Source organism: Pinus tabuliformis, chromosome 9 (assembly GCF_031772625.1).
Source record: "Pinus tabuliformis cultivar Carrire ecotype Pingquan chromosome 9, CPIR1, whole genome shotgun sequence".
NCBI lineage: Eukaryota > Viridiplantae > Streptophyta > Pinopsida > Pinales > Pinaceae > Pinus > Pinus tabuliformis.
The window spans coordinates 1,444,269,241-1,444,291,555 of record NC_142307.1 but is presented as its reverse complement, the minus strand read 5'-3'; the positions used below and the strand labels follow the sequence as shown (position 1 = coordinate 1,444,291,555).

Here is a 22,315-nt window from a genome sequence, read left to right as displayed (position 1 = left end):
CCCTGCGATACCCATTAATTCAATTTCCTTTCCTTCTGAAGAGAATTTCATGAAAGGTTCTTGAAAATTAAAAGATATTGTACCCAAGGATTGTAGCCATTGGACTCCTAGTACAACATCATCACCACCCATTGGAATGGAAAGCATTGGGCTATTCAATACATATTCTCCCATGGATAGCTTGATATTATGGCACTGTCCTGAGCAATTTATGGTTCCTCCACTTGCAACCATCACTTGACACTTTGGTGCTGGATATAGGAAGCAATTCAATTCTTTGGCTATCTTATAATGAATAAAATTATGGGTACTTCCCGAATCAATCAAAAATATTACCTTTTTCTTCTTGATATGCCATTCTATCTTGATAGTTTGAGGAGTGGTAATTCCAGCCAATGTATTACAAGATATGGTGGGATTCATTTCTTCCTTTTCTAGGGTTTGTTCCTAGTGTATATCCTCTTCTTTTGACATTTCTTGTTCCTTTTCTTCCTCCTCTTCACAATCTATGTAAAATAATTTCTTCTTGGCACACTTATGACCTTTAGTGTATTTGCTATCACACCTGTAAGAAAGCCCTTTTGCTCTTTTTTCTTCCAATTGTTGTGGTGTAAACCTTGTAGGTTGTGGATGGCTAGGGGAAACAACACTTCCATCTCTATGATCGTGAGTGGTAGGCTTCCTTGTTGGCATAATTTTGCTTTCCATTTTTCTTGCCAACCTAAATGCCTTCTCCAATGAATCTGGTTCCGAAAATCGAACCTCATGTTGGATGTTATATTTTAAAGTCCCTATGAAAATATCAATCCTATCCTCCTCTGGAATATCTTTTACCCTTATATTCAATTTTTGGAAGTCCTCAATGTGCTCCATCATTGAACCCTTTTGTTTGAGATTTATCAATTGGCTAAAAAAAAATGTTGCTTTTGGTATCCTCATAATGTGCTATCATTTCATTCGTAAAAATAGCCCAAGTGACAATTTGTTTACGAGAACAAAGCCATCGATACCATACAAACTGATTTGGTTCCAAATATAAAGTTGCAATGCGTACCTTTTGTGTGTTTTGCATATTATGGAGATCAAAAAATTGCTCCATTTGGAGTATCCATGTTCCGGGATCCTTGTCATCAAATTTCCTCATATCGATCTTTGGAACATGGTGGTTCTTAGATCCAACGTTAGAGTCTATGAAATCATGATTAACATTTATTTTGTTCTCATCATGAGTTTCCTTTACTACCCTTTCACCATTAGTAAGAATTTCTTGTAGAAACTTTGTCAAATCTGTCTTCAAATCTTCCATGCCTATCTTCAAATTTGTCTTCAAATCTGTCTTCAAATCGTCCATCTTAGTTTCCACACCATCCATCTTAGCTTCCATGCCATCCATCTTAGCTTCCACGCTATCCATCTTAGTTTCCACGCCATTCATCTTAGCTTCTACGTCTTTCTTTAAGCTATCCATCTTAGCTTCCATGTCATTCATCTTAGCTTCTACACCTCTCTTTAAACCATCCATATTAGCTTCCATGCCTTTGTTTAAACCATCCATCTTAGCTTCTACATCTTTCTTTAAATAATCCATCTTAACTTCTATTACTTTTTGTGCGAGTGACATTTGTTGTACTTGATCTTGTAATTTTGATATATCATGTTGCATTTCTTCCTCTTCTTCATGAGTCATGCTAGAGCTTTCAAGTTTCTTACTAAGTGTTTCCATTTTCTTTCTTCGGGGCATCAATTATCAATAATAATGCTTCACTATGCCCTTTGAATTCCTTCAAACTAATTTTTCAAACCAAGCTTATGCAAAAATTGAAAAAAAAAACTACACACCTTTTTTTTCACTTTGTAGGACCCTGATATTGAATCTGATGTATTTCTGTAATTTCAATTCTTCCAATTCTCAAATCACAATTCTATCATAGCCCTCTGTGTCCTCTTTCCAATGCCACCAGTCTGATTGAAATTGGATTCTCTAAGAAATATTTATGCACAATCTCCCAAGATGACCTGATTATATACCTTTTCAAAAGAGTGAACTTGTATGAAGTGTCACATGTCTCTATTTTGACGTTTGGATCTGAACAATATATACAAGAAACTATAGTCCGTCTTATTTCTGTAAATTCTTACAAAATTTCAATCTAATGCTCATAGAGACAGTTATGATGATTTTCCCACGACGACTTGTTTGGAATGTAATTTGGGGGTATGTAAAAACCCTAACTTCCTCAGACTGTATCTCTAAAAATATAGTGAGACAGGATCTGAAATTCGATGCCAAGGTTCAAACCGATTTATTCTCAAATGAGTTTTTGTTTTAGCTTTTGAAACTTCGTAAAAAAAGAGTTATATCGAAAATCCCACGATGACCTGTTTTAGCTTAAATTCCAGAGCTTACAAAAACCCTAACTTCCTCAGATCATATCTCCGAAAATATAGTGATACAAGCTCTGAAATTCGGACCCGAGGTTCAATGCGACTTCTTCTCAAATGGGTTTTTTTTTCACTTTTGAAATGTCGCCGAAAAAAGTTATAGAGAAAATGTCACGATGACCTATTTGGAGCAGCTAAACCCTAGAATCCAAAGCTCTGATACCAAATGTTAGGAAACCATCTCACAAAAAGATAAAAATATAGATCAACACCTTAGAATTCAGCCTCTTCGAGGGGGCAACCTCCTTTGCATTACACGAATGAATAATTCTTAGATGATTCAAATGACAAAACCTCCTTTCTATATATAGGAGTCTAAGGGGACACAATATAACCAAAGCCGTCCTAACAATAATAATATAAAGGCACAAAAATAACAATAGTGGGATTCTATGGGGCACAATAATAACAATATGGGGACAATAGGGGCACAACAATAACAATAAGGGATACAATGACAATAGTAATGGGGAAATCACAAGTATTATGGGGACCTAACAGCATAAATAAGATCCTTCAAGAACTTTAGATGTTGGATGAAAAGTGTCTATCCTAGCAAAAAACTTAGCATACCTAAATTTCACAAAATATAAAGAAGATATTGAGCCACCGCCACCATTTTGGTATCTTCTTTGTGTGGATAATTTAATTTTTTTTAGGTTTTTTTAAGGAAATATGTGGTAAGACTAAAAAACATATAATGTTTTTTTTAACGTTTTTATGCTTCATCATATACATTATTAAACTCTTTATTAATTTCATTAAAAACATTATATATATACATATAATAAAAGTAAATATCTATCTTCTTTATTAATGTTTAATTTCTTAATAATAAAACAATAATAATTAGAGACCTATCAGGTATATTTTTGAATTATATAAATAGAAGTTATCCCTAATTTTACTAAATTATTAAATATAAATTATTAATTTTATATATTTTTCTTAAATGAAAAAAATATTGAAAATGAAAAATATCAATACTTATATATAAACAATCAATATAAATATATATATATTTATATATACATATATATATATATATATTCATTCAAAACTCATTTAAATATAAATGGGAAGAAATATATATATTCAAAACTCATTTAAATATAAATGGGAAGAAAAATAATAATGCTTTTATATTTACACATCATATTCATAATATTTTTGTATGTCATATGATATTATCTTAAATTTATTTTATTTTCAACATTATATTTTTTTAGTTATTTTTTATGATATTTTTATTTTATATATTTTGCATATATAAAAAAAATATACATAATTATTACTATTATTTAACAAAATTAATATTTAGATAATTAAATTTAAGAATTATAAATATTACATTTTTATTTATTATAATTGTTTTTGAGTAAGTTTTTTAATATAAATATTTGATAGTTTATTATGAGTTTGAAAACAATTGAATGTCAACAAAATTTTGGATTTGAGATAAAAAGAAGAAGCCTCTATACAATTCTTGCCACACTTAGTACTTTATATAGATGTGAGGTCTCGGGTTGTTATACACGATTCATGCAAGATGATTGAACAAATCAAAAAGCAGTTTATTATCTACTTCGTGAGAAGTAAAGAAAATACTCCCTATTCTATCTTCTTGGTTAAAGAAAGTCTTTCTCCCTACCCTATCCTCTTGGTTAAAGAAAGTCGTCCTTAACTATAACTAGATACCTTATGTATAAGAAGAAGTTATCTAAAGTGGACCCAATAGTTTTCCTAAACTTGTTTCTAACTCTACTCAAAATCCCCACTCTTGGTACACTAAAGGGTGGCATAAGGATGCATAGTCTTGACTAGACCATTGGAGAATAAAGGAGGATATCTTCTTGCCATATAATATTAAAAATATTAATGTTTCCAAATTTAAGGTGAAATAATGTGGTATAAAGAGTTAGAGGAAAAAAGCAAAATGAGATAATATAAAAAAGTGATGTACCGATCTTTAAAACCAAAATTATCTTTATGTACTAGTATCAACAAGGAAATGAACATTTACAAGATAAGAAATAATTTTCATGATTTTTATAATGAAATATGGCGTTGATCAATTAACAAAACACCATGGAATGTGCAATTTTAAAAGAGTTCAAGAGGAAAAGAACTTTCTTTTAAATTGTTCACCTTATATTTACATTCCATTTAATTTTCAAAATATTTATTACACTACAATGTTTTTTTGAATATAGAAATAAAATATTAAATAAATCTAATTAAGGCTAGCCTTCTTAAAGCTTAATAAGTAATACTTTAATGGTGATTATTCACAAAAACAAATAAATAAATAAAACAAACAACTTTAACAATATAATAATATGGTTTGTAATTTAAACGATTTGAGCATATATATATATATATATATATATATTTCAAAATTGTAAATTTTTTAAAAGAGATTTAAATTAAATTTGATTAATAGTGTACTATCACAACCATATAGGTTTATAGGTTGCAAGTTTTTTTTTAAGTTTGGTAGACTATATATTTATCATGTTCAACATATCATCCTGATCCAGACGAGAAATTGAACCAATAACTAAAATGCCCCTTAACAAAACACCCATAATGACTAAAGAATATTGTAACAAAACACCTGATCACCATCTGTCGAAGACCTCATAAACATATCAATCATAAATTTTAAAATAGTAAAACTGTTTAAATAAAATCCTTAGTTACATCAGTTGAATTATATATACTATAAAAATTATTAACATATCCAAATTATTTATATAAATTTTTTATGTAAAAAATAGAGATTATCCGGCCGAGGCAGTTTGACGGGTCGATCTGTCCGGCCGGTATCACAGGAAGCCCGCAAACAATCTCTACCAATCTGGTAAATGAGTGGTAAATGAACGGTATAATTAATAGTTTGAAAAAAAACGTAATAATCACACAACGTCTACCCATCTCAGAAGTAAACGGTATGATTCGTAGGTTGAGAAAAAGTAATCATCACACAATGATTTGTCGGAAAGTAACAGCCGCATGAATAATTGTCAGACCCGGGCAGAGGAGATCGGTCTTCTTCCGTTTCCTGGCCACTCATGGGCAAGATTTATATTTTTAAATGTATAAATGGATTTATTTTTTCTTACTTGTAATTTTAAATTTTTTTTACTTGATTTTATATCAAATCAATAGAATAAAAAAATAAAATGTAATTTTTTTTTTCAATTACTTTATATAATACATGAATAATTTTTTGTTTAACCATATAAATGTGTGGAGAGAAAATATTTTACTTGATATCTCTATTGAAATATTTTATTTATGACTTGTATTAAATATTTTTATTATTAACAATATTTTTTAAATGCCCCATATTAATGTTATATTAAGAATTGAATAAATTATAAAACTAATTATTATTCTTATTAAGAAGTAAATGTTTTTTTTTTCAATTGTTTTTTTTTTAGCATTAAAATATTGTATTTTGGTTTAATTAGTATTAATTTTTTTAATATTTTCTCTATATAAACAAATATATATATATATATATATATATATATATATATATATATATATATATATATATATATATATATATATATATTGTTTCATAAATGTAGTATTGAAATATTAAAAAAAAACATAAATTTTTTACATCTTACTCACAGTCAAAAGTGAAATTCTAAGGTTTATGTCACTTTCATGGATAAGGAAATATTTTATTTATGGTTGTGAGAGAGAGTGAAATATTTTTACCATGTCTCTTTCCAAACAAACATGTATATTCATTTTTTGTTTTTATTGTAACCGACATTGTTTTTTTAAGAATATTTTTTATTTTATTCTAAAAAAAATACATGTAATCTTCATATTAAACACAGACTAAATCACACATTATCTTCATACTAAATTATAAAATATACCTCTCAAAACACACACACACACATATATAATATGCCTTATTAAATCGAGTTATAATGAAAAAATTATATATACCATATGGATTTTTCGAATACTTCAATTTTATGCAAATAACTTTTCCAAAAAATAAAACATTCAATGAATTTGCAACATATATCAGTAACTTTTCCCCTTTTCCCCGCCATTACATATTTATACACATTGCTAATCATATTACATGGCAATTACACAACAAACTTATCACTATGATCAACAAACAACATCTATATCAGTAACTTTTAGCCCGCGTTACATATTTATACACATTTCTAATCATATTGCATGCCAATTACACAACCAACTTAATCACTATGATCAACAAAAAAACATCTATACTAGTAGGAAAAATAACTCTGGACATGATTCTCCGCAAGGTATCTTCGATTGTAATGACCATGACATATACTCTATTCTCACTCGATTCTCTCTTACATATCAAACACACAACATGCAAATAAACTGCATGCATCATATATAATGGTGCAACCTTGTCTACAATAACTTACAACTTCTCTCTCAATATCTGTTCACATGCGTTCCATGCAACAATAAGATTGTCATATAAAGTGTGCTTGATATAGCTGCAAAAGTGACTCAACTGCTTACTTTATTTTATTATTTTATTATTATTTTCAAAGAATCTAGAACTTTTCTTATTTACTTCAATCTCAAACAACCTTATTATCTATGTATTTCTGGCCTCTATAACTATTTCACCGCTTTTCGGTCATTGGGTCAGTAGTCGACATGCGTGGTAGCTCACGTAGTGTAATGTCCCAAGAAAACTGTAAATATTTTTATTTTACCACAGTAAGAAACAAACTAGATAATTATTGTTATTATTTGTTTGAGGTGAATAATATTGTTAATTATTGAAGATAGGAAATGATTTGAGTATTAGCAAATCTTGTAACTTCTCATAACAAGGAAGTTAGAAAAGGTAGCTGCGAGAAACCCTAACTACCTCCCCTAGCTGTGAATGCTCCAAAGAAAAGGGAGTGAGGGGAGGAAAAAACCGTGCTGAAATGTCAGATGGTAAGGGAATGTTAAGTCTAGTGATGAACAGATGGCATTGGCACTTAGTGCGAAAACTTGTAGAAGATAGAGGTCTTGCGAGCAAGCTTGGGGGGAGATTTGGTCCTGAAGGCAAATCCGATGGTCGGGTGGATGAAAAACAATAGATAACAAAGGTGACTCCTACCATTGAGGTTATTTCCTTCTTAAGACGACTCAAGTAGGTGGTACCTTCCTGGAACTATTCTGTTGAATAAACTATATTATGTGTCTTTAATTGTAATTTGGAAAAGACATAGCTGGAGCACTTAACTCTGAAATGATATTACTTGGAAAATCATTAATAGTAGGGTTATTATCTGTACAAAACTGGTTATTTTATTTACTGGAAAATCATTAATAGTAGGGTTATAATCTGTACAGAACTGGTTATTTTATTTACTGGAAAATCATTAATAGTAGGGTTATTATCTGTACAGAACTGGTTATTTTATTTACTTAGTCATATCTGTATAATCTTAAAAGCTGTGAATATAATTTAGACTTAGAAAAGACCTGTTCAAGTTCTTTAGTTAAGAAGAAAAAGAATACTGTGAGATGCTAGTACCAAGAATGAAGGAAAAAGACTAAATTCACAGGTTAAGTAGCACAGTGATAAACCCCAGAGAGCAGTTGCAAGAATGAATAAAACTAAGGGTCTTTGTAACAGAGAAAAATAAGTATATTTACATAAAAGCAGAACTGAGCTAGCACATTAAAGGAGAAGACTGTTTAAATAAAGTCAAAGAGCTGTGTAAGATATTTCCTGTAACCCTATACAAAGATGTAACCACATATGGGTAGAGCACCGTCCGAGTCAGGAAAAATCTGAACTTAGCTGGACATAGAAATAGTTTAAGATATATAAATAAATTTCTAGAAAACACCCACGAGGATTCTTTCAGAAGTCTCGAATAGCTAAATAAAATAATTAAGATATATAATCGAAAAAGCGAAATGGCACAGATACCCTGTCCTGCCAAAACTAAGCAGTATGGAATAGCCGACATTGGAAGAATAAGAAGAGGCAAGCCTACACCGTGTGGGCAAGGAAATTCCATCTATATTCTAGCTCAGAGTTGCATATTAGAAGAAGCAATAAATATTTTAAATAAATGGAACCCCGTCCTATTGTTCACACAGCATTCTAGCCTGCATAAAACAATACAAAACTATCTGAGCAAAAAGTAGCATTGTCATTATAAAAAAATGTCGAGCATAATTATACACATAGCATTTAGAGAGTCTGTAAATACATTCAAAGAGAACCAGCTTCGATTTAGCAAATAGAGAAACTTAAATAGCTTCAGACCTGAGAAGTCTGTTAATACAAGTTATCAGGTCAAGACCAGAGAGTTGAGAATCTCTCGCAGTATCTAAACATAAAGAAAACTATGCCGGTGTGGCCTTAGTCACAGGCCTCACAGCTGGCTAAGAAAGCCCTTGACTCGTCGAGGGAAAAACATGCTTCTCGACCCTTGAGCAACAGGAGGCAACCGCATGGAAAGGGACTGACATGAACTTAACAACAGAACCCCATCTAGTTTCAGATCTGGACAAAAGAACTAGCAAAACTCTTGTGCTCTGATGCATTTAGCCACAAAACAAACACGGGTATTCCCTTACTATCGAACAAGCACCAGAGCAGCTGATAAAGCTTACCCGGAATCCCTCGAGCGTCGAAAGCAGAAAGGGGAACCATGGGTTCCACTTGAAAACAACTTGAAGCCCTCAGACCAACATCCATTACATCTACAAATAGAGTACATTGCAAACTACATTAGCGATAGGGCTTTAAATATCAGGAAGCAGCTAAACATCTGCAGAAACATAACAAAAAAAATATATATGAGCAATTTACTGTGAAATAAAACGCTCAGTGGAAGGAAACCCACAGCTCTGCTCCTGAAATCATTCGATAGAAATGAAACCCTAAGACTGGAAGCGGAACATGCCAGAGAGAGGAGAAGGAAACCAGGAACATGCGCCAAGGAGCAAAGGAGCGAAATGAGGAATATCTCCAGCAAACGAGGCGGAATAGCCTTCTGAGTAAAGCCCGGCCATTGGATCAAGAACCCAAATATTCCACCGTCGATGTGATGAGACACTTGAGGTGAACAACTGCAGAAGGACAAGCCTGCCCGTGCCACGTTACCATGGCAAAGCAGACATTAAATGCCAAATCCAAGTGTAAGATTAACTGGGGTGCGGTCGTGCTAAGACTTAACGCAAAAGTAAATGAGACTGTCAGCGACTAGTGGGATAAGGTCCCCTAACACACGGTATAATGAAGCCCCATTACCCGGAGACTTTAACATGAAAAAAACCAATAATTCCCAGAATTTAATCAAGGCTATAATCATTCATTGTTGCACACATGTTTTATGTAATATTTACTATGGTGAAATTTTTATTATGTATGTTTTGGAGGTATGACAAGTGGTATCAGAGCGAAGGTTACCAAACATGTGGCCTCTGGCAAATATACTAGTGAGAACAATCAGTTTTTTTTTTTTTTGTTTCCTACTTGTTGTTAACCCACTAACTCGTTAAGTACAAGAAACCGGACAACAACAGATTATGAGAAGAACAGACAGTGTTCCACACTAAAATGTGGCTGGCCTAGGACCTGCAACATTTCCTTAAAACAATCCTGAAGTATGGGTGCAGTTAGGAGAGGAAGCTCGCAACACCAATCTTACGATATTGCAAATGGTTCAAGAATTGAAAAATGAGATGGCCCACCTATGGGAAGACAATGAAAGATCAACGCTTGAACAATTTTTTTTTATGAAAAGCCTATTTGATAAGCAGAATCCGCGCCAGTTGATTCCTAGTCCTAAACAAGAACACATGTGAGGAGAACAGGACTACCACACGGAATATGTGGGAACAGAAGGAGGGGAAGAAAATCGAGAGGAGAAGTCGGATAATGCCTCTGAGCACCCAACATCAAAAAGGCAACAGACAGAATTACAAGGGGAGTTTTGAAAAATAAAACTGCCACTCTTCGATGGAGAGCTAGAGGAGGTAGCTGAAGCCTGGCTTATTAACATGAATAAATATTTCCAATTATATGAATATGATCACAACCTAAAAGCTCGGCTCGCCATCTTCCAACTACAAGGGAAGGCCACCCTATGGTGGGAGGAGGTCAAGATTGTACGAGGGGTAAGTGAACAAAATATAACTTGGGAAAAATTCCAAAAATATTTTAAGGAAATATATTTGACTGAACGATTTTACGACGAGAAAGCAAAATAATTCCACGACCTGCGGCTTGGATAGCAAACAATGGATGAGTTTATCACCTGATTTACCTCTTTACTCCGATATGTACCTTACATACGAGAGGAAAAGGCTAAGGTACAGCGGTTCGTCAGTAGTTTACCCTTGGCAATGAGAGAAAGAATTGAATTTGATAACCCAAAAACGATGGATGAGGTTATACGAAAGGCCAGGATATGCTATCAACAAAGCAAGCAGAAGGGAGAAATTATGGGAAGGAAATGGGCTGACAAGAAAGGTAATAAGGTTTCTGTGGGAAATAAGGGAAATCGTGGCAGTGTCAGCAAAGGATTTCCCAAAGGACAAATCAACAGAAATCTGCATAAAAACTAGTCCAGATTTAGGCCACCCCCTGAACCTAGATCTAGTGAGCAATCTGGTAAAATTGAAAACGAAGGGACAACGAGACCTCCAGTACAATGCTGGGGATGTGGAGGGCCACATTACGTTAAAAATTGTCCTCACCAGAAAGGCACTGAACAGATTTCACAGATCCACGAAGCATCTACGGTAGGCGACGTAGCCCGGAGTATTCCGAAAATTAATGTTGCTCTTGAAGATCATCAGGCAGAATACCAGCCAACTATGGTGGAGTTTGAAGGTAAGATATTTGATCATACTGTATCTGTTTTAATTGATCCTGGAGCTACGTTAAGTTATGTTAGTCCTAAGATTGTGGAACAATGTAAATTACAGACTGTCAAGTTTAAAAACTTGTGGCTAGTATAGCTTGTCACAAGGGCAAAGAGACGTGTGTTGGCCAAGGTCAATAATTGTCCTTTGAAAATAGTAGGTTAGCCTTTGATGGCAGATCTAAACATACTTCCCCTTGGATCGTATGATGTGTTGATAGGCATGGACTGGTTGGAAAAACGTTGGACCATTATAAACTGTAAAACAAAAACTATCTGTTATAAGAATGAAGAAGGAGAAAAGCAGGAGATGCAAGGCATCCTCAGGCCTGTACAGATTTGGCCAATAACTGCCTCTCAACTAGCAAAGTGCATCAGGGAAAGATGTCAAGTTTATGCTATTCAGGTTGGTTATGCCAACTCAAAAGAAAAGACTGCCACCTTGGAAAGTATTCTAGTGGTTCAAGAATTTGCAAATTTGTTCCCTGAAGAAATACCAGGACTTCCACCCAAGAGAGACATAGACTTCAGTATTGAACTAGTGCCAGGAGCAGCCCCAGTGTCCCGAGCTCCTTATCGTATGAGTACACCAGAACTGATAGAACTGAAAATGCAATTGCAGGAGCTGCTGGATAAAAGTTACATCCACCCTATTGTGTCGCCTTGGGGAGCCCCCATGCTTTTCATAAAAAAGAAGGATGGAACCCTTCATATGTGCATGGACTACCGTTAGCTAAATAAGTTGACAATTAAAACTAAGTACCATTTGCCCCATATTGATGTACATTTTGACCAAGTAAAAGGGGCAACCGTATTTTCAAAAATTTATTTACGATCGAGATACCACCAGATCAGGATCAAATAGGAAGATATAGTTAAAACTGCCTTTAGGACTCGCTATGGACACTACGAGTTCGTAGTATTACCCTTTGGGTTAACCAACTCCCCCATGACCTTTATGTGTTTAATGAACAACATATTTCATCAGTATTTAGACAAATTTGTGTTAATTTTTATTGATGATATACTAATATATTCCCGGAATATTGAGGAACACAAGGAACACCTCAGACTGGTATTGCAAACTCTCCGGGAACATCAATTGTACGCCAAATATAGCAAGTGCAATTTCTTTAAGGAACAAATTCAGTACTTAGGACATATTATTACTAAAGATGGAATCGTGGTAGATCCCGAGAAGATAAGGACCATAATGGAGTGGCCAGTGCCAAAGGACGTAGCAGATATAAGATCTTTCATGGGATTAGCAAGATACTATAGACGGTTTGTGGAAGGATTCTCTAGAGTGGACTATCCTATCACCTCCCTACAGAAAAAGGGAAAAACTTTTAAAAGGACCACAGAATGTCAAAAAAATTTTGAGCAGCTCAAGCATATGCTCACCACTGCGCCTATATTAAGCATATCAGATCCAAGTAAGGACTATGGTGTGCACAGATGTGAGTAAGGAAGGGGTAGGAGGAGTACTAATGCAGGAAGGAAAGGTAATCGCCTATGAGTTTAGGAAATTAAAGGAACACGAACAGAAATATTCCACTTATGATTTGGAGTTGGCAGCTGCCATTCATGCCTTGAAGATGTGGCGTCACTATTTGATGGGTAAAAAGTTTTTGTTGATGACGGACCATCACAGATTGACTAGTTACTTGAATCAGCATACTTTAAATGCTAGGTAGGCTTGGTGGGTATATTTCCTAAGTGGATTTGATTTCGAGATTAAACATCTGAAGGGGAAAGAGAACCGGGTAGCTAACGCTTTAAGTCGAAAGGTACATTGCCTCTACGAAATTTCTTACAGTGAAGGGCGGACTACTTTCGACGAGATGATTAAAAAAGCAGCAGAGCAAGATCAGAAATATCAGCAAATAGGATAGCAAGTTCAAAATTCAACCAGTTATGAATATCAGCAAGGATATGCGATGGATGCTGCCGGCATGCTGAGTTATAAAAAAAGACTATATGTACCCAACCAAAATAATATTAAAAGTTTGATTTTAGATGAATTTCATAAAAGTCCCTATGCAGGACACCCAAGGTACCAAAAGCTAATTACCGCACTCCGAAAGGAGTACTATTGGCCCGGCATGAAAAAAGATGTAGCAGAATATTTGACATGTTGCTTGGAATGCCAGCAAGTCAAAACAGAACATCAGCACCCTGCTGGGTTATTACATCCACTACCAATTCCGGAATGGAAGTGGGAGACCATCTTTATGGATTTTATCACAGGATTACCCAAATCCAAAAGAAACAATGGCTCCATCATGGTGGTGGTAGACAAATTAAGCAAATCAACCCATTTTATACCAGTACAGTCCACCTTCAGAGCGGTACAGATTGCCAATATTTTTATGCAAAACATTTTTAGGCTGCATGGGTTACCAAAAACTATAATTTCTGACTGCGATGTAAAGTTTACATCAGCCTTCTGGAGAACTCTATTTGAAGGGTTAGGGACTCAATTAAATTTTAGTACCGCCTATCATCCTCAAACATACAAACAAACAGAACGGGTGAATCAGGTAGTAGAAGATATGCTAAGATCATATGTAATGCAGCAACCATCTAAATGGGAAGACTACCTGCACTTGGTCGAATTTGCTTACAACAACGGCTATCATACTTCTTTGCAGATGAGCCCGTTTGAAGTGATGTATGGATGAAAATGCCACACACCATCTAGTTGGGGGGGACCAGAGGACAAGCTGATGCTGGGACCCGAAATGTTAAAAGAGATGGAAGAAATGGTCAAGAAGGTATGATCCAACTTAAAGGCAGCCCAAGATAGGCAAAAGAATTTCGCCGATCGGAAGAGGAATTTTAGAGAATACCAAGTAGGAGATCATGTATATGTGAGAATTCGAGCTAAAAGGAGTACGTTACAATGGAGCGGGTGTACTAAGCTGGCACCCCGGTTTTGTGGACCATTTCAAATCTTAGCGAGGGTTGGGCCGGTGGCATACTAGCTCGCCCTACCAAGTCATATTCGGGTCCACAATGTCTTCCATGTGTCGGTATTAAAAAGATACGTTTATGATCCTAAGCACATAGTCAGTTGGCAAGACATACAGGTAAGGAAGTATCTTAGGTAGGCTAATTAATTTCGATGTTAAAGAAAAAATGACTTAAGTACTGTTTGTTTCAGGTCAAGCTAGAAGGAGAATTCTTGGTCGAGCCGCTGAATATACTCGATTGGAGAGAAGTAATGCTGTGGAAACGAGCTATCACCCAGGTTAAAGTGCAATGGCAGCACTTTGGGCCGGATGAGGCCACCTGGGAGGATGAACAACTCATGAAAGAAGCATATCCAGGGCTATTTGTGGTCGGAAAACATTGGGATGATGTTTGATTTCAGTGGGGGGAGATGTAATGTCCCCAGAAAACTGTAAATATTTTTATTTTACCACAGTAAGAAACAAACTGGATAATTATTGTTATTATTTGTTTGAGGTGAATAATATTGTTAATTATTGAAGATAGGAAATGATTTGAGTATTAACAGATCTTGTAACTTCTCATAACAAGGAAGTTAGAAAAGGCAGTTGCCAGAAACCCTAACTACCTCCCCTAGCTATGAATGCTCCAAAGAAAAGGGAGTGAGGGGAGGAAAAAACCGTGCTGAAATGTCAGACGGTAAGGGAATGCTAAGTCTGGTGATGACCAGATAGCATTAGCACTTAGTGCGAAAACTTGCAGAAGACAGAGGTCTTGCGAGCAAGCTTGGGGGGAGATTTGGTCCTGAAGGCAAATCTCACGGTCGGGTGGATGAAAAACAACAGATAACAAAGGTGACTCCTACCATTGAGGTTCTTTCCTTCTTAAGACAACTCAGGTAGGTGGTACCTTCCTGGAACTATTCTGTTGAATAAACTATATTATGTGTCTTTAATTGTAATTTGGAAAAGACAAAGCTGGAGCACTTAACTCCAAAATGATATTACTTGGAAAATCATTAATAGTAGGGTTATTATCTGTACAAAACTGGTTATTTTATTTACTAGAAAATCATTAATAGTAGGGTTATTATCTATACAACACTAGTTATTTTATTTACTTAGTCAGATCTGTATCATCTTAAAAGCTGTGAATATAATTTAGACTTAGAAAATACCTATTCAAGTTCTTTAGTTAAGAAGAAAAAGAATACTATGAGATGCTAGTACCAAGAATGAAGGAAAAAGACTAAATTCATAGGTTAAGTAGCACGGTGATAAACCCCAGAGAACAGTTGCAAGAATGAAAAAAACTAAGGGTCTTTATAACAGAGAAAAATAAGTATAATTACATAAAAGTAGAACTGAGCTAGCACATTAAAGGAGAAGATTGTTTAAATAAATTCAAAGAGCTCTGTAAGATCTTTCCTGTAACCTTTTACAGAGATGTAACCACATATGGGTAGAGCACCATCCGAGTTAGGAAAAATCTGAACTTAGCTGGACACATAAACGGTTTAAGATATATATATATATATATATATATATATATATATATATATATATATATATATATATATATATATATATATATATATATATATATATATATATATATATATATATATATAAATTTGTAGAAAACACCCACAAGGATTATTTCAGAAGTCTCAAATAGCTAAATAAAGAATTAACATATATAATCGAGAAAGCAAAAAGACATAGAAACCCTGTTCTGCCAAAAGTAAGCAGTATGGAATAGCCGACATTGGAAGAATAAGAAGAGGCAAGCCTACACTGTGTGGGCAAGGAAATTCCATCTATATTCTAGCTCAGAGTTGCATATTAGAAGAAGCAATAAACATTTTAAATAAATGGAACCCCATCCTATTGTTCACACAACATTCTAGCCCACATAAAACAGTGCAAAACTATCTGAGCAAAAGGTAGCATTGTCATTATAAAAATATGTCAAGCATAATTATACACATAGCATTTAGAGAGTCTGTAAATACATTCAAAGAGAACCAGCTTCCATTGAGCAAATAGAGAAACTTAAATAGTTTCAGACCCGAGAAGTCTGTTAATACAAGTTATCAGGTCAAGACTAGAGAGTTGAGAATCTCTCGCAGTATCTAAACATAAAGAAAACTACACCAGTGTGGCCTTAGTCACACGCCCCACAATCGCTTAAGAAATCCCTTAACTCGTCGAGGGAAAAGCATGCTTCTTGACCCTTGAGCAACAGGAGGCAACTGCATGGAAAAGGACTGACATGAACTTAAGAACAAAATCCCGTCTAGTTTCAGATCTAGACAAAAGAACTAGCAAAACTCTTGTGCTCTAATGCATTTAGCCACAAAACAAACACGGGTATTCCCTTACTATTGAACAAGCACCAAAGCAACTGATAAAGCTTACCCGAAATCCCTCGAGCGTTGGAAGCAGAAAGGGGAACCATGGGTTCCACTTGAAAACAACTTGAAGCCCTCGGACCAACATCCATTACATCTGCAGATAGAGTACATAGCAAACTGCATTAGCGATAGGGCTTTAAATATCAGGAAGCAGCTAAAATTTTGCAGAAACATAACAAAAAAATATATATTTGAGCAACTTATTGTGAAATAGAATGCTCAGTGGAGGGAAACCCACAGCTCTGCTCCTGAAATCATTCGATAGAAACGAAACCCTAAGACTGCAAGTGGAACATGCCAGAGAGAGGAGAAGGAAAGCAGGAACAGGCACCAAGGAGCGAAGGAGAGAAATGAGGAATATCTCCAACAAATGAGGCGAAATAGCCTTCTGAGTAAAGCCCGACCATTGGATTGAGAACCCAAATCTTCCACCGTCAATGCGATGAGAGACTCGAGGTGAACAGTTGCGGAAGGACAAGCCTCCTCGTGCCACGTTACCATGGTAGAGCAGATATTAAATGCCAAATCCAAGTCTATGATTAATTGGGGTGCGGCGTGCTAAGACTTAACGCAAAAGTAAATGAGACTATCAGCGACCAGTGGGATAAGGTCCCCTAACGCACGGAATAATGAAGCCCAATTACCCAGAGACTTTAACATGAAAAAAACAATAATTCCCAGAATTTAATCAAGGCTAGAATCATTCATTGTTGCACACATGTTTTATGCAATATTTACTATGGTGAATTTTTTATTATGTATGTTCTGGAGGTATGACACGTAGCTAGAGATCCCTGAGGGTGTGATGAAGAAATAACTTTTTATAGGGTAATAATGGTAAAAATCCATACAAAGTACAAAATTAATAGAACATGAACAATATTTAAAAAAATACTTTAAATATTGTGTGGAAAATAAAATACATAAGTTAATAAAAACAAATGTTTAGAATATAATTGTAACACTTTTTGTTGCACAATACTTATTTTTGTTTTTACGAAGTTTTACCTAGAATTTAGAAACTTTTAATTTTACTTAACATATTTGTTAAGAAATTAAAGCTGGAAAAGCCAGAACATCATGATATTTTGTTTAAAGAAATTGAACTGTGTTTGATTAAATAAAATTGAATAGAAACAGTTATAATAACTCCTTGAATGGTTAGAGAGTTGTCATCTTTGTTCCCCAAAAGGAGGTGAAAAGAAGCAGGAAAGGCTGCTTGGATTTTCCTGGAGCTAGGAAGGAATAACCAATGGGAAAACAAAACTATGGCAAACTCCTTAAACAGTTAGACAATTGTCATCTCTCTTCCCCAAAATTGGGGAAAAGAAGCAGGAAAGGTTTCTTGGATTTTCCTGGAGCTAGGAAGGAATAACCAATGGGAAAACAAAACTATGGCAAACAATCGAATTGGTGTGTGACTTGAGGCTGGACAATAGTCTTGAAGCCCAAGATACCAGACTGTGTTAATTCTAGTGACTGTCAGGAGTATGAAGTGCTCAGAGGGGGACACTGGATGTAATTGCCAGGTCCATGGCTGGGTGGTGAGACCTTCCAGAAAGAATATTATTTGCATAGTTCTAAAATAATCACAAACAGATAAGTAACCAAACTCTGTGCTTATTACTTGACAGCTGGAAAAACATATTTAATTAGGAACATATGTTTAAGTCTATTAGTATTCTCTACTGTATTTAACATAGATAATTACTATTATGATTAATATTTCTATATATTTTGCTATATCTATTATAGAAAGGTTTTAGTACATTTTTATTTCCTAGCATTATATTATGGGTAAAGCAATACAGGGTTACGATTTCTAAGTCTGATGAAGACAATACAGTGTCATTGACAGATGCAGGAATTATACAGACTCTGTTAATATCGATATATAGATCTGAAAGTTGTAATTAACTGTCCACAAAAGTACAGAACCAGAGAACAATATTGTCTATAATTATAGCAGAGAAAGTCAAAAACCCGACAATGAAGTATAAATTCATTTCAGTTCTAAAACGTGAAATTTTGTTCACTATAATTATGAGATTATGGGCTTAAGTCTGACTCCTCCTATTATTTACCAGACATCTGCTATCGAAGTAGAGCATTTAAAACATAATGCATTTAACAGAGAAAACCATCAAAGAATATAAATACCAACAAAATTTCCCCAAATGCATGAACGACCTTTAGTATGAACTCACGGGTTCTTCCATCTAAATGTTAACACAAATAAATGAATATATATACAAAACTGAGGAAATCGGTAAGGACCGTTTCTAATCTCTGCCTATTCCGAAGAAAAGGGCCGAGACTCAACGAGTCGTAACAACAATTTAGAAACAAGCCTTTGGAAATGGTAAACTTTAAATGCGAAAACAGAGCATCATCAAGTCAAGCACAATATGTCATAAAATTCATTTACTGTAAAAAAAACAAGGAGTTTATACAATAAGGTATCGCGCAGCCAAACTGCGGATCCGCTATAACCAAAAAGAAACATTATAGACAGTCTAGGCCTCATAGTATTAATCCAGTCGATAAAGATAGGAACTGTTGGTAATGCGGTGAGGGTTTGGCTGTGCTGAGAGCCAGCAAACCCTCCCACCACAAACTGTACAAACCCTTAATTAATCTAGCCATTATACAACAGCTAAGTATGAATATCCAAATCAATGTCATCGGGGTTCTTAACAGACCAACCTGGAGGCATAACAGAAGGCACACTGTTATGCTACCTATGTTTAGTTACGTTCCAATTCAAAGCAGTTTCTCATATTGCTCATGCACTCATTCGAACTTATGTATGCTTTCCTTTTTTCTATTTCACTATATCTGGAAATCTATATATGGACATGACTCACGAAGTGGTCATACCACAATCACAATTCGGAGCAGTTTTCTCATATTGCTGACACACTCATTCCAAGTTATGTATGATGTAAGCCTTCCCACCAAATATATATCCCGCTTCCAAGACCGAGTGGTCAGGATTACCACCGAGCGAAGGCAATTGTCAGGCTGACCTACACTCTTTTCGAGGGGAGAATTTTATTTCAATAGAAGAAATCATGTTTGGAGTACGATTGAATCATTAGACTTATGAGGACTAAAGTTGTTCATCTAACTGTTGAACTATATTCTTGGATTAGACCAACCTACACCACTGATCTTATTATAATACCAAGGTAAAATCCGTGTGAACCTCTTATAATCATATTCCTAAGTTTTTTCTAACAATTGAACCACATCCTCAAACTAGATTAACCTAGACTCACCACATCCTGCTAACTATGTGGGCCTCTTATAATCATATCCATAACCCTTCTCTCTACTGTGGAGTGCATGATTAGAATATATGTAATTGACTCCCGACACAGTTTGACTGGTCGATATGTCAGGTCGTTATCACAGGATGCCCCGCAAACAATGTATACCCATCTCATAAGTGAACGGTGTAACTAAAAGTTGAACAAACTTAATAACCAAACAATATTTTCAAATCTCAGAAGTGAGCGGTATAATTAAAATTTTAGAAACACTCAACTCTGACTCGATTGTTCTCATTTTAGTGTCGGTGCACAACAAATCAGTATGAGGTTTTGAGGTTGATTTGAATTTCAAGTTTGTGTCAACGTGACAATCTATAAGATAGTGGACGTGTAAATTTCTTCAATCAAATATGGAATGTCTAGTATAATTTACACGGAAATAAATAAGAGGATAAATAGTGCAATAATAAACATATATGGAATTATAATGCCAAAACATTGGTAAAGTAAACATATTATTTTTCATTCCATATAGATGGGTTAATGGGTCCTCCCTCAATTTTCATAATTGAACCTTTTCCCTGAAATGAATTTTCAGTGGACTCTTAGCACTACCCTGTTGATCTCCTAGTCTTGCATACACAATCCCTAGCTGGTGGTCATTCCCTTATTTTAGGACGACCATGGCTTGCAACTGCTAATGCCTACATCAGATGTTGATAAGGAAAAATGATAATTTCTAATGGGGAAAAGAAAAAAAATATTATTATGTATCCCCCCGTAGAACCTAGCTTGCAGAAAAAGCCCAAGCAGAACTCTTTGCCTTTGGATGGGATCGAAATTGAACAGCAGGAACTTCAGCTAGTGCTTACTATGGGGCAAGCCCTCTGCTTTAAGAATGAGATAGAGGATGACACTATCAACACTTTTATCAGCATCCCTCATGCTGTTGCAGATCCAACTCGATAGTTTTTGGAATCAGTCATGAGCTGTGAGACACAGGAAACTATCGGATCAGAAACCGAAGGTGAAGACATACCTGTAACAACACTTTCTAAAAGCGTATCGGTGGAGATTGAGCCAAGGAAGACATTGAATATCAACCCGAATCTCTCATCGGCCCAAACAGAATATCTCCTTAAGATACTTTGAGAACATAAATGAGCTTTTGCGTGGGATTATACTAATATGAAAGGTATCCCTGCCGATTTTTGTACTCATCATATTTACATCAACGAATATTGTTGACTTGTAAGACAACCTCAAAGAACGATGAACCCTGCCTTAAAGAACATTGTCAAGGAGGAGCTTCAGAAGTTATAAGATGCAAGATTTATTTACCCAATCTCAGACAACAAGTGGGTATCCCCATTGGTCATTGTCCCTAAAAAGAATGGTAAATGGAGGATTTGTGTAGACTATAGGGAGATGAATAAAGCAACCCTGACAAAGTGGGTGGAAGCCAAGGTTTAGAGGGTATAACCAAATCCAAATAGCCCTTGAGGATCAGGACAAGACTACCTTTACATGCCCTTGGGGGACATTTTCTTACCGAGTCCTTTCGTTTGGTCTTTGTAATGCACCTGCCACCTTTCAGAGGGAAATATTGGGGATTTTTTCTAATTTACTCAATGACAGTGTTGAAATTTACATGGATGACTTCACGCCATATGGGGGGTCATTCGAAGAAGGATTGGAAAACTTGGAGAAATTTCTTAAAAGGTGTAAAAAAATGCATGTTTCTCTGAGTACAATAAAATGTCATATGATGAGAGAAGAGGGAGTAGTGCTAGGACATTTACTTTCAGTTGTTGGGATACAAGTTGATCCTACCAAGGTAAAGGTAATTCTGCATTTTCCTGTACCTAAGACACCGACTCAGGTACGTAGTTTTATTGGTTGCGCTCACTACTATAGGCATTTTATAATTTTTTTTCTAAAATTGCATTTCCACTTTTTAAACTGTTAACTAAAGATGCAGAATTTTTATGAACAAATGATTGTGAAGTAGCTTTTGAAAAGATTAAAGAACTAATCTGCCAAGCTCCAATCTTACGTGGTCCCAATTGGGAACTTCCATTTCATATCCATGCAGATGCCTCTCAAACGACTGTGGGGGCAGTGTTGGGACAACAAGAGGAGAAGAAGCCGTATGCGATCTATTATGTTAGCAAGAATTTAACGTATGCTAAGGTAAACTATACGGTAAGGAGAAAGAGTTCTTGGCTATTATCTATGCTGTTAATAAATTTCGACACTATATTATTGGGTATCCTACTTTTGTGCACACTGACCATGCAACAATCAGGTATTTG

General features: G+C 35.1%; 1 protein-coding gene across 1 annotated transcript in view; it reads right to left on the bottom strand.

Moving 5' to 3' along the window:
* Positions 1-9,733, bottom strand: part of LOC149153998 (protein DETOXIFICATION 37-like) — a 29,267-nt gene extending 19,534 nt beyond the window's left edge. Inside the window, 3 exon segments of the mRNA XM_089444005.1 lie at positions 9,045-9,186; positions 9,296-9,571; positions 9,712-9,733. Of these exon segments, the coding sequence (XP_089300131.1) occupies positions 9,045-9,186; positions 9,296-9,571; positions 9,712-9,733 (440 nt within the window).
* Between the last annotated feature and the right edge of the window lie 12,582 nt (positions 9,734-22,315).